This window comes from Phoca vitulina, unplaced genomic scaffold, assembly GCF_004348235.1.
Source record: "Phoca vitulina isolate PV1807 unplaced genomic scaffold, GSC_HSeal_1.0 scaffold107, whole genome shotgun sequence".
NCBI lineage: Eukaryota > Metazoa > Chordata > Mammalia > Carnivora > Phocidae > Phoca > Phoca vitulina.
The window spans coordinates 585,672-597,751 of record NW_022589810.1 but is presented as its reverse complement, the minus strand read 5'-3'; the positions used below and the strand labels follow the sequence as shown (position 1 = coordinate 597,751).

The 12,080-nt window shown below is 43.0% G+C and overlaps 1 protein-coding gene across 1 annotated transcript in view; it reads left to right on the top strand.

Annotated features, from left to right (window-relative positions):
* DGKK (diacylglycerol kinase kappa) overlaps nucleotides 1-12,080 on the top strand; it is a 147,824-nt gene that overhangs the window by 115,783 nt on the left and 19,961 nt on the right. The window contains exons 15-17 of the mRNA XM_032397941.1: nucleotides 3,487-3,706; nucleotides 11,329-11,433; nucleotides 11,891-11,987. Of these exons, the coding sequence (XP_032253832.1) occupies nucleotides 3,487-3,706; nucleotides 11,329-11,433; nucleotides 11,891-11,987 (422 nt within the window). The remainder of the gene's footprint in view (nucleotides 1-3,486; nucleotides 3,707-11,328; nucleotides 11,434-11,890; nucleotides 11,988-12,080) is intronic.

Here is a 12,080-nt window from a genome sequence, read left to right as displayed (position 1 = left end):
AGTTAATGGTCACTTAAGTTTGAACCCATTCCAAAAGCACTAAATTTTTACCCCTCTCCCACTCCACATTTTAGGTATATGGTGTCATACTTTACATTGTTTCATTTTGTGAAACCTTTAACTGAGTTTTATAGATATACTTAATTTTACTGCTTTTGTGCTTCCTACTTTTCTTACTCCTGCTTATGGTTTTTCCTCTCCACTCAAAGAGTCTTCTTTAACATTTCTTGTAAGGCTGGTTCAGTGGTGATGAATTCTTTTAACTTTTCTTTGTCTGGGAAACTATCTTTCCTTCTATTCTGAACAATAGCCTTGCTAGATAGAGTATTCTTGGCTGCAGGTTTTTTCTTTCACCACTTTGAATATATTATGGCAATCCCTTCTGGTCTGTACAGTTTCTGCTGAAAAATCAGCTGATAGCCTTGTGGATTTTTTTCTTGTATGGAACTGTTTTCTCTTGCTGCTTTTAAAATTCTCTTTATCACTACTTTTTGACATTTTAATTACTATGTGTCTTGGTGTGGACCTCCTTGGGTTAAGTTTGTTGGGGGCTCTCTGTGCCTCCTGGATCTGGATTTCTATTTCCTCCCCCAGTTTAAGGTATGTTTTCAGCTATTATTTCTTTAAATAAATTTTCTGCCCTCTTTTCTGTCCCTTCTTCTGGGATCCATATAATGTGAACAGTGTTATGCTTGACGATGTCACTGTGTTCACTTAATCTGTTCTCATTTTTTATTACTCTTTTTTATTTCCCCTGTTCAGCTTGACTGTTTTCCATTACTCTGTCTTCCAGGTCGCTGATCTGTTCTGCCTCTTCTAGTCTACTATTTATTCCCTCTAGTGTATTTTTAATTTCAGTTATTGAATTTCTCATCTCCAATTAGTTTTTTATGTTTTCTATCTCTTTGTTGAGGGTCTCACTGAGGTCCTCCACTCTTTTCTCAAGTCCAGTGATTATCTTTATGACCATCACTTTAAATTTCCTATCAGGTGTATTATTAGCTCTGTTTTATTTAGCTCTCTTGCTGTGATTTTGTCCTGTTCTTTCATTTGGGACACATTCCCCTGTCTCATCATTTTTTCTAACTCTCTGTATCTGTTTCTATGTGTGAGGAAAGTCAGCTATGCTGCCTGCTCTTGAAAGGAGTGGCCTTATGAAGAAGAGGTCCCATAGTGCCCTGTAGTGCAATGTCCCCTGTTCCCCAGAACGTGGTACTCCAAGGGTGTCTCCTATATATGTTGCATGTTCTCTGCTATTGTGGCTGAGCTGCATTTGCCTTCAGTCCAGTCATCTGCAATGGCTCTCTTTGCCTGTTGTGGGCAGTGTTTCATCCCTGTGTTGTTAATGGGCCAGTTTGGGGCCACACTAGGCTTGAGGTGGGTCAGACCAGGCATTTGTCAGAGCTGCAGACACCAAACTGCAGGATGCTCTCCCTGTGTTGCCCCCTGGAAGGCTTTTGTTAGTAGGCAGGGCACTTTCCCTGTGTTGCCCCCTGAGAAGCTTTCATTGGTGGGTGGGGCCTGCAGTCAGACCAGATGTCTGCCCCCAGCCCACTGCTGGGGCTGTAGTTGAACTCGTGTATGTGGTTATCTTCCCCTCTCTCAGGGCAGGAGTCACTTTGGAGTGACTGTTGGATGGGATGGGCATGTTAGATGGGGTGGGTCTTCTGACAAGGGCATGTTGGATGGGGTGGGTCTTCAGGAAAATGCAGGGGGCAGGGTTCGTGGTGTTAGCAAGGTCTGTGCTAATCTGGGGGAGGGGACCTGTAGCTGCTTTGGACAACTGCTGAGGATGGGTTGAAGGGGGTGGGTCCACAGAAGTGCACGGGGGTGGGGTGTGCTGTTTGCAAGCTAGGTGGAAAGTATTCCTATTGGTTCCCACAGGTGTCTGTGTATCTAGGCGGGGGGGGGGGGGGGGGGGGGGGGGGAAGGGCGCCAGCCCGCTCTTTTGTTTTTGGAGAAGTCTCCTAAGGATCTCTGCCCTTCCAGCACACATTCTGAGATTAGTAAATTAATCTCCTTCCCGTATGTACCAAGTGTTTTTCAAACTGCTGCTTCTATGCTGTATCTCAGTGGGGTTGTTTGTTTTGTTGTGTCTTTAAGGACAGAAACTCAGTTTCCTACTGCCTTCTAGCCCTTCCAGAGCTAAGCCCACTGACTTTTCAAGTTCCTGGTGTTGAGACTCACTGATTGTAGGAACTAGCAAAGTTAAGTCCCTCTGGCTTTCAAAGCCAAATGTTATGGGGATTTGTCTTCCCAGTGTGGGTCCCCCATGTCTGAGGTGGCTGGTGTGGGGTCTTCTCCTCTCCCTTCTCTGTGCCTGCGGTGTCCCTCGCTCCTGCATACAGTCTTGCAGGTCAATTTTGTTCCCAGTCATGTCCCTGCTCTTCCTACCACTGTCAGTGTGGCCTCTTCTCTATGATTAGCTGTGAATAGTATGTTTTGCCAGTCTTTGGATCATCTTCAGGGTTATTTACATCAGCATGGCTGTTATCTAGGTGTATCCATGGGATGAAGTAAGCTTAGGATCCTCCTGCTCTGCCATCTTCCTGGAAGGCCAGGGCCCCCTTTTTAATAAAAGCAAATGTACCTTTCACTGGGAATTGTAAAAGAAAGGGAAGGCTGATAAGCCTCCATTATGGGAAAAGCCCAACCTCATCATATTTCCATCTTTCACCAAATGAAGAGTGGCATTATGCATGCTAACACATGTACCATGTACCTAAGCATATACCAAGCATCTGCCCACACCTAGACACAAGTGTACACCAAGCATGTATGCACTTGGTTGTATACCAGAACATGCATGAAAATATGTACAAATACATGCTAGAAATATACCCACATTAACTTCTATAACAACAACAGCAACAACAATAACTAACACTTATTTAGCACTTACCCTGTGCCAGGAAACGTTTAAGGATTTTTAATGCATTAATTTATTTAATCTTCACAACTGCCCTAGAATATAAAAGCACATAGAGGTAAAGTGCCTTGCCTCAGGTCACAAACTATTCAGTGATGGAGCTGGAAATCAAGCCTTAATCACTCAGTGCATTCCCCAAATATACACATATACAAAGGCAGACACTGGGCACCCATGCAGCGGCCCATTCACATCTGTGGGAGCGTGCCCATGAAAGCGCCAACCCCGAAATATTTATCTTTCCTCAAGTTTGCCATGTTACATATCACTTTACAGGCCAGTCTGACACAAGAAAAATTTGGCAACATACATTGATGCCTACAGCTGCTCAGAAACAAATATCTGTTTGATACCCTAACACACTTTGGTTATCTCATCACATCTACCAAGTACTTCTTTCCCCAAACTTTTATTTCCTCAGATGCAGCTTTCTTGGCTCAGGGTTCCTGGCCAACTACCACCCCTCCTTACCTCCCCCATACCACCCAGCTCCTCATTCTGTCCTTTCAAGTACTGGTCCGTCATAACAATGCCCTGTCCCCTTCATCCTTACACAGAGTGACATAATGTATGACAAGCTCAGTGTCCTGATTGATATCCTGGCTGAGGAGGCAGCCGTTGAGAAAAGTGCTACAGTATGTGCAGACCATGGCAAGGCAGATGGAAAACCCTTCGTCCCTCGAATAGACCACATAGCCAAGTGCAAGTTGGAGCTGGCCACAAAGGCCCAGAATCTCCAGAAATCCTTGAAGCTCATCATATTCCAAGTTGAACAAGGTAAGGGTCCCAGAGTTGTGGTGATTGACGTAAGGGAAAGAGAAGGTTCCGGTGGATGGATTACGGATCTCCCTCACTCTGGGTCTGCTATTTGACTCCACTACCAAAACTTGACCTGATTCTGCATTCATATAGCATCCAAAGTCAGTCCTCAGACTGCTAATTTGAAAACCCTCAGTCCTAATAAGCTGTCTCTTTGGCTCCTCCTACCTCCCAGGCACTCAATTCTTGCTACTCATTTATTTTTGGAACTAACACCCATCCTAAACAATTACTGATCCTAAGTGGCCTGGCTCAAAGTTCTGTCAGCTTCCACCATCAGTCCTGGAATTTTTTTCCACCTGTTCCTATTTCCTTTAAACCACCAAGCCTGTGACTATTTTAAAAAGAAAAGAATGTTCATCTGTGCATGTCTTACATAGTATTAATCAGGCACAAGGGCCCTGAGAGTGGTCCTGGGATCTCTGGCATTGATTGCCATTTCCCACAACTCATGACATCTGCAAGCTTTCAACTCAGACTGAAAACTCTTTCATCTCCTCCAACTTCTTAATTTAACATTTTGGCTCCCACTTCTTCCCCACTACACACAATGCTTCTTTGAAAAACAGATCAGAAAATGGTGTAAGACCAAGTGTGCTCTACCTGAACTGTTGGGATTGAGTAGAAGTCCATGTAGCAAGGAAGTCCCTTTGGCTGGCCTCTGACTTTTAGCCATGGTACCTTCTCCTACCTTTAATATAGCCTCAGCCAAGTTTCCCAGAAAGAAGGGAAATCTCCATTCTGCACTGTAAATGTAGCAAACAGCCAATTTGCCTCTATTTCTGTAGTTAGTTTCTAAGTAGTGGAGATGTAGCCATAATCTTATTACAACTAACCCTCAGCCTGCTCCATCAACACGTAAATCAGATTTATAGCTACAGCTTGTGGCAATGGGGCAGAGAAAGGCACCCCTAGTAGGATAGGGATTGAACCTATTAGCTAGAGCACAGGTTGAGCACCTAAGCTATACAATATATAGGCTGGTGAATGGAAGGACACTTCTCAAATATTCTTGGAATGGATGAAACATTTGAATGAAAGGATGGCATGGTCCTAGAGGCTCAAGTCTGGAAAAAAAGTAATGTGAGTAAATGAATTAACAAAGAGGTGATAATGAAGACAGAAGAACAGAGGGTTTCCCACCTTGCTCCCCTGCCCCAGGCCCTGAGCTTCTACTCACACTACATTTACTGGGTGACAGAAAAAGAGTAACCAGTAAAACAGAAAGCTCAGGCATGGATATGAAGAGACATGGGGGCAATATTGTAAGAAAGCTAAGACTACAAACAGCATTGTGGAAGAGAGAAGAAAGTCAACTGGGGGTCTCTACTGTCTACCCACACACTGACTGGCATTAACTAAACAGAAGAGATGCTTAAGGGCAGAAGGAAAGATGGAGGAGGAGTAGGGGACCCTATTTCAACTGGTACCCGGAATTGAGCTGGATATCTACCAGACCACTCTGAGCACCCACGAAATCAGCCTGAGATGTAAGAAGATCTGGATCTCTACAAGCAGAATATCGCAGGCGGTTGGTTTTGAGGTACGAAGCAGGGAGCCATGATTCCGCGGGTAGATATCGGAGGATAAACGGCAGTGGGAGGGTGCCTGGCCGTGGGGATCCGACACCGCCGGAAGGGACAGCCTCGCGCTCTGCGGACGGGGCACAGACTCGCAGACCGGTAGCGGCGGGGAAAGGACTTTAGGGCAGCCCCCGGGGGCGGAAACCCGGAGCGGCCGGGGAGCCACTGGCGGTTTTAGAAGCACAAAGGGCAGAGACGTGCCCCGACCTGGAGGCAGGACTGGGAGCGCTGTGGAGGGGCGCACAACCCAGGACGCTGCAGTTTATAGCAGCACGGACAGAAACGGAGATGGTGTGGCCTGGAGAGCTCACTGAAGAACAGGCTGTGGTCTCTCCGCTCTGAGGCAGAGGATTGGAAATGGTCACATCTGCTCTGACTCGCGGAAGAGATGCGGAAAGCCCCCAGGGAAAGCCGCCAGAGAACAAAAGCCCCAAAAACTGATTCCCGCTGAGCCCATCCCCCACCACAGGGGGGCAGGGCAACTCTGCCCCAACACGGTTGCCTGAGTAACAGCACGGCAGGCCCCTCCCCCAGAAGACAGGCTGGGAAAACAAGAGGCCAGCAACCCTAAAGTCCCAAGAAAACAGGTGCATCTTGCTTGGGTTCTGGTCAATAATTTGGACTCTATACATTCCCTCAAACACCCATCAACAGAATGACTAGGAGGAGGAGCCCCCAAAACAGAAAAGACTCGGAGATTATGACTTATGCTGCATATTTACAAATGGATGCAGATATAACCAAGATGTTGGAGATGGAATTCAGGCTAGCAATTGTGAAGACAATGGCTAGAATGGAGAAATCGATTAATGGCAACATAGAGTCTCTAAGGGCAGAAATGAAAGGTGAATTGGCAGAACTTAAAATGCTATCAATGAGATCCAATCCAATCTAGATAATCTAACAGCTAGGGTAAGTGAGGCAGAAGAACGAATAAGTGACCTGGAAGACAATATAATACATAAAAAGGGAAAAGAGGAGGCCAGGGAAAAACAACTCAGAATCCATGAAAATAGAATCAGAGAAATAAGTGACACCATGAAGCGTTCCAATGTCAGAATAATTGGAATCCCGGAAGGAGTGGAGAGAGAGAGAGAGGACTAGAAGATGTATTTGAGCAAATTGTAGCTGAGAACTTCCCTAATTTGGGGAATGAAACAAACATTTGCATCCTAGAGGCTGAGAGGACCCCTCCCAAGATCAAGGAAAACAGGCCAACACCCCAGCATGTAATAGTAAAACTTGCAAATCTTAGAACCAAGGAAACCATCTTAAGGGCAGTTAGGCGGAAGAGATTCCTTATGCACAGAGGGAGGAACATCAGAATAACGTCAGACCTATCCACAGAGACCTGGCAAGCCAGAAAGCCCTGTCAAGACATATTCAGGGTACTAAATGAGAAGAACATGCAGCCAAGAATACTTTATCCAGCAAGGCTTTCATTTAGAATGAATGGAGAGATGCAGAGCTGCCACGACCGGCAGAAGCTAAAAGAATATGTGACCACTAAGCCGGCCCTGCAAGAAATATTAAGGGGAGTTCTATAAAAGGAGAAACACCCCAAGAGTGATCTACAACAGAAATTTACAGGGACAATCTATAAAAACAATGTCTTCACAGGCAACATGATCACAATTAATTCATATCTTTCAATAATCACTCTCAACGTGAATGGCCTAAATACTACCATAAAATGGCACAGGGTTGCAGATTGGATAAAAAGACAGGACCCATCCATATGCTGTCTACAAGAGACTCATTTTGAACCTAAAGATACATCCAGACTGAAAGTGAAGGGATAGAGATCCATCTTCCATGCCAGCGGACCTCAAAAGAAAGCTGGGGTAGCAATTCTTATATCAGACAAATTCGATTTTAAACTAAAGTCTGTAGTTAGAGACACAGAAGGACACTATATCATTCTTAAAGGGTCTATCCAACAAGAAGATCTAACAATTGTAAATATCTATGCCCCCAACATGGGAGCAGCCATCTACATAAGCCGACTGTTAACCAAAATAAAGAGTCATATTGATAACAATACGTTAATTGTAGGAGACCTCAATACTCCACTCTCAGCAATGGACAGATCATCTAAGCAGAAAATCAACAAGGAAACAAGAGCTTTGAATGATACATTGGACCAGATGGACCTCATAGATATTTACAGAACATTCCACCCTAAAACAACAGAATACTCATTCTTCTCAAGTGCACATGGAACTTTCTCCAGAATAGATGACATACTGGGTCACAGTTCAGGTCTCAACCGATACCAAAAGATTGAGATTATTCCCTGCATATTCCCAGACCACAATGCTCTAAAACTGGAACTCAATCACAAGAAAAAATTTGGCAGAAATTCAAACACTTGGAAGCTAAAGACCACTCTGCTCAAGAATGTTTGGGTCAACCAGGAAATCAAAGAAGAGTTTAAACAACTCATGGAAACCAATGAGAACAAAAACACATCGGTCCAAAACCTATGGGATACTGCAAAGGCGGTCCTAAGGGGGAAATACATAGCCATCCAAGCCTCACTCAAAAAAATAGAAAAATCCCGAATTCACCAACTCTACACCTTAAAGAACTAGAGAAAAAGCAACAAACGACGCCTAAGCCATGCATTAGAAGAGAAATAATTAAAATTAGAGCAGAAATCAATGAATTAGAAACCAGAAACACAGTAGATCAGATCAACAAAACTAAAAGTTGGTTCTTTGAAAGAATTAATAAGATTGATAAACCACTGGCCAGACTTATCCAAAAGAAAAGAGAAAGGACCCAAATTAATAAAATTATGAATGAGAGAGGAGAGATCACGACTAACACCAAGGAAATAGAAATAATTATTAGAAATTATTATCAACAACTATATGCCAATAAACTGAGCAATCTGGATGAAATGGAGGCCTTCCTGGAAACCTATAAGCTGCCAAGACTGAAACAGGAAGAAATTGACAGCCTGGATAGGCCAATAACCAGTAACGAGATTGAAGCAGTGATCCAAAACCTCCCAAAAAACAAGAGTCCAAGGCCTGATGGATTCCCTGGGGAATTCTACCAAACATTCAAAGAAGAACTAGTACCTATTCTACTGAAGCTGTTTCAAAAACTAGAAACAGAAGGAAAACTTCCAAACTCATTCTCTGAGGCCAGCATTACCTTAATCCCCAAACCAGGCAAAGACCCCATCAAAAAGGAGAATTTCACACCGATATCCCTGATGAATATGGATTCCAAAATCCTCAACAAAATCCTAGCTAATAAGATCCAACAATACATTCAAAGGATCATCCACCACGACCAAGTGGGATTTATCCCCGGGATGCAAGGGTGGTTCAACATTCGCAAATCAATCAGTGTGATAGAACACATTAATAAGAGGAGGGAGAAGAACCAATATGGTCCTCTCAATTGATGCAGAAAAAGCATTTGACAAAATACAACATCCTTTCCTGATTAAAACTCTTCAGAGTATAGGGATAGAGGGAACATTCCTCAAGCTCATAAAATCCATCTATGAAAAACCCACAGTGAATATCATCCTCAATGGGGAAAAACTGAGAGCCTTTCCCTTAAGAACAGGAACACGTCAAGGGTGCCCACTCTCGCCACTGTTGTTCAACATAGTACTAGAAGTCCTAGCAACAGCAATCAGACAACAAAAAGAAATAAAAGTATTCAAATTGGCAAAGAAGAAATCAAACTCTCTCTTTTCGTAGATGACATGATACTTTATGTGGAAAACCCAAAAGACTCCACCCCCAAATTACTAGAACTCATACAGCAATTCAGTAATGTGGCTGGATACAAAATCAATGCACAGAAATCAGTTGCTTTCTTATACATTAACAACGCAACTGTAGAAAGAAATTAGAGAAACGATTCCATTTACAACAGCACCAAAAACCATAAGATACCTCGGAATAAACCTAACCAAAGAAGTAAAGGATCTATACTCTAGGAACTAAGGAACACTCATGAAAGAAATTGAAGAAGACACAAAAAGATGGAAAAACATTCCATGCTCAGGGATCGGCAGAATAAACATTGTTAAAATGTCTATGCTACCCAGAGCAATCTATACCTTCAATGCCATCCCAATCAAAATTCCAATGACATTTTTCAAAGTGCTGGAACAAACAATCCTAAAATTTGTATGGAGTCAGAAAAGACCCCGAATCGCCAAGGAAATGTTGAAAAAGAAAAACAAAGCTAGGGGCATCACATTGCCCGATTTCAAGCTATATTACAAAGCTGTGATCACCAAGACAGCATGGTACTGGCACAAAAACAGACATATAGACCAATGGAACAGAATAGAGAACCCAGATATGGACCCTCAACACTATGGTCAAATAATCTTTGACAAAGCAGGAAAAAACATACAATGGAAAAAAGTCTCTTCAATAAATGGTGCTGGGAAAATTGGACAGCCACATGCAGAAGAATGAAACTCGACCATTCTCTAACACCATTCACAAAGATAAACTCAAAATGGATGAAAGACCTCAATGTGAGACAGGAATCCATCCAAATCCTAGAGGAGAACATAGGCAGTAACCTCTTTGACATCGGCCACAGCAACTTCTTTCAAGATACATCTCCAAAGGCTAGTGAAACAAAAGCAAAAATGAACTTTTGGGATTCCATCAAGATAAAAAGCTTCTGCACAGCAAAGGAAACAGTCAACAAAACAAAGAGGCAACCCACAGAATGGGAGAAGATATTTGCAAATGACACTACAGATAAAGGGCTGGTATCCAAGATCTATAAAGAACTTCTCAAACTCAACACCCAAAAAACAAATAATCAAGTCAAAAAGTGGGCAGAAGATATGAAAAGACACTTCTCTGAAGAAGACATACAAATGGCTAACAGACACATGAAAAAATGTTCATCATCATTAGCCATCAGGGAAATTCAAATCAAAACCACATTGAGATATCACCTTACACCAGTTAGAATGGCAAAAATGGACAGGGAAAGAAACAACAAATGTTGGAGAGGTTGTGGAGAAAGGGGAACCCTCTTACACTGTTGGTGGGAATGCAAGTTGGTACAGCCACTTTGGAAAACAGTGCGGAGGTTCCTCAAAAATTTAAAAATAGAGCTACCCTATGACCCAGCAATTGCACTCCTGGGTATTTACCCCAAAGACACAGATGTAGTGAAAAGAAGAGCCATATGCACCCCAATGTTCATAGCAGCAATGTCCGCAATAGCCAAACTGTGGAAAGAGCCAAGATGCCCTTCAACAGATGAATGGATAAAGAAGATGTGGTCCATATATACATGGAATATTACTCAGCCATCAGAAAGGATGAATACCCAACTTTTACATCAACATGGATGGGACTGGAGGAGATTATGCTAAGTGAAATAAGTCAAGCAGAGAAAGTCAATTATCATATGGTTTCACTTATTTGTGGAACATAAGGAATAGCATGGAGGACATTAGGAGAAGGAAGGGAAAAATGGAAGGGGGGATTTGGAGGGAGAGATGAACCATGAGAGACTATGGACTCTGAGAAACAAACAGGGTTTTAGAGAAGAGGGGGGAGGGGGGATTGGTTAGCCCGGTGATGGGTATTAAGGAGGGCACGTACTGCATGGAGCACTGGGTGTTATACGAAAACAATGGATCGTGGATCACCACATCAAAAACTAATGATGTATTGTATGGTGACTAACATAACATAACAAAATTTAAAAAAAAAAAAGAAGAGATGCTTAAGAAGTGCTCAACCAAATATAACCAATCCTCCTTCCTTTCTTCCTTCCTTCCTCCCTCCCTCACCCCCTCCCTTCCTTTCTCCCTTTCTCCTTCCCTCCCTCTCTCCCTTCCTCCTTTCCTACCTTCCTTTCTCCCTCCCACCCTTCCTTCCTTCCTACCTTCCTTTTTCCCTTCCTCTCTCCCTCCCTTATTTCCTTCCTACCTTGCTTTCTCGCTCCCTCCTCCCTTCCTTTTTTCCTTCCACTTTTCCTCCATAGTTCTGGATGAGCAAAGCCGACAGACAATATCAGTTAAGAACTTTACTTCAACGTTCTTCCTGGAAGATGACTCAGAAGATATTAGCCAGATGAGCCCAAGACACCGTAAGGATCTTTCTTTCCTTTTCTTATTCTAGCCTTCATCACTGTCTTCTAGCTCCCAGAGAATAAAGATGTGTTCTCATGCATCTTTCTTTAGCCATAATCCTACTCTGCAGTAGATATCCCTCCCTCTTTCCCGGAAACCTCACAGTATATGATCCCATGACAATATCCAGAAGTAATGACCTCATTAGGTACTTTGAAAAGTCTGACCTGATGAAACTCAAGATTTGAAGTTGTTTTCACTGCCAGCAAGTAAGTAGCCCCATCTTACTATTCTCTCAGAGGAAGTCCATGTCCATCTAAGATGATCCCTCTTTGGATTGAGAACCTTGATTATAATCTAAGAAAAAGTCATTGAGCTTGACCCTGGTCCCACATAGAAAATAGGGTGAAATGCAAGTGAGGGGAAGGGCTTTCTTGTTTTATCTGACACCAAGGTGATGTCTTTTGTGTCTAGGTTCTCGTCGTGGCACTTTGTCTTCTATATCTTCTCTGAAAAGTGAAGACCTAGATAACCTCAATTTGGAGCACTTACATTTTACACCAGAAACTATGTAAGTATTTAGCCCTACCACCACTTTTTACTTCCTTCTTTCTCTGGTTAAAAGAATAGTCTAAGGATATCCAGAGTCAAATCCTGACTCCAC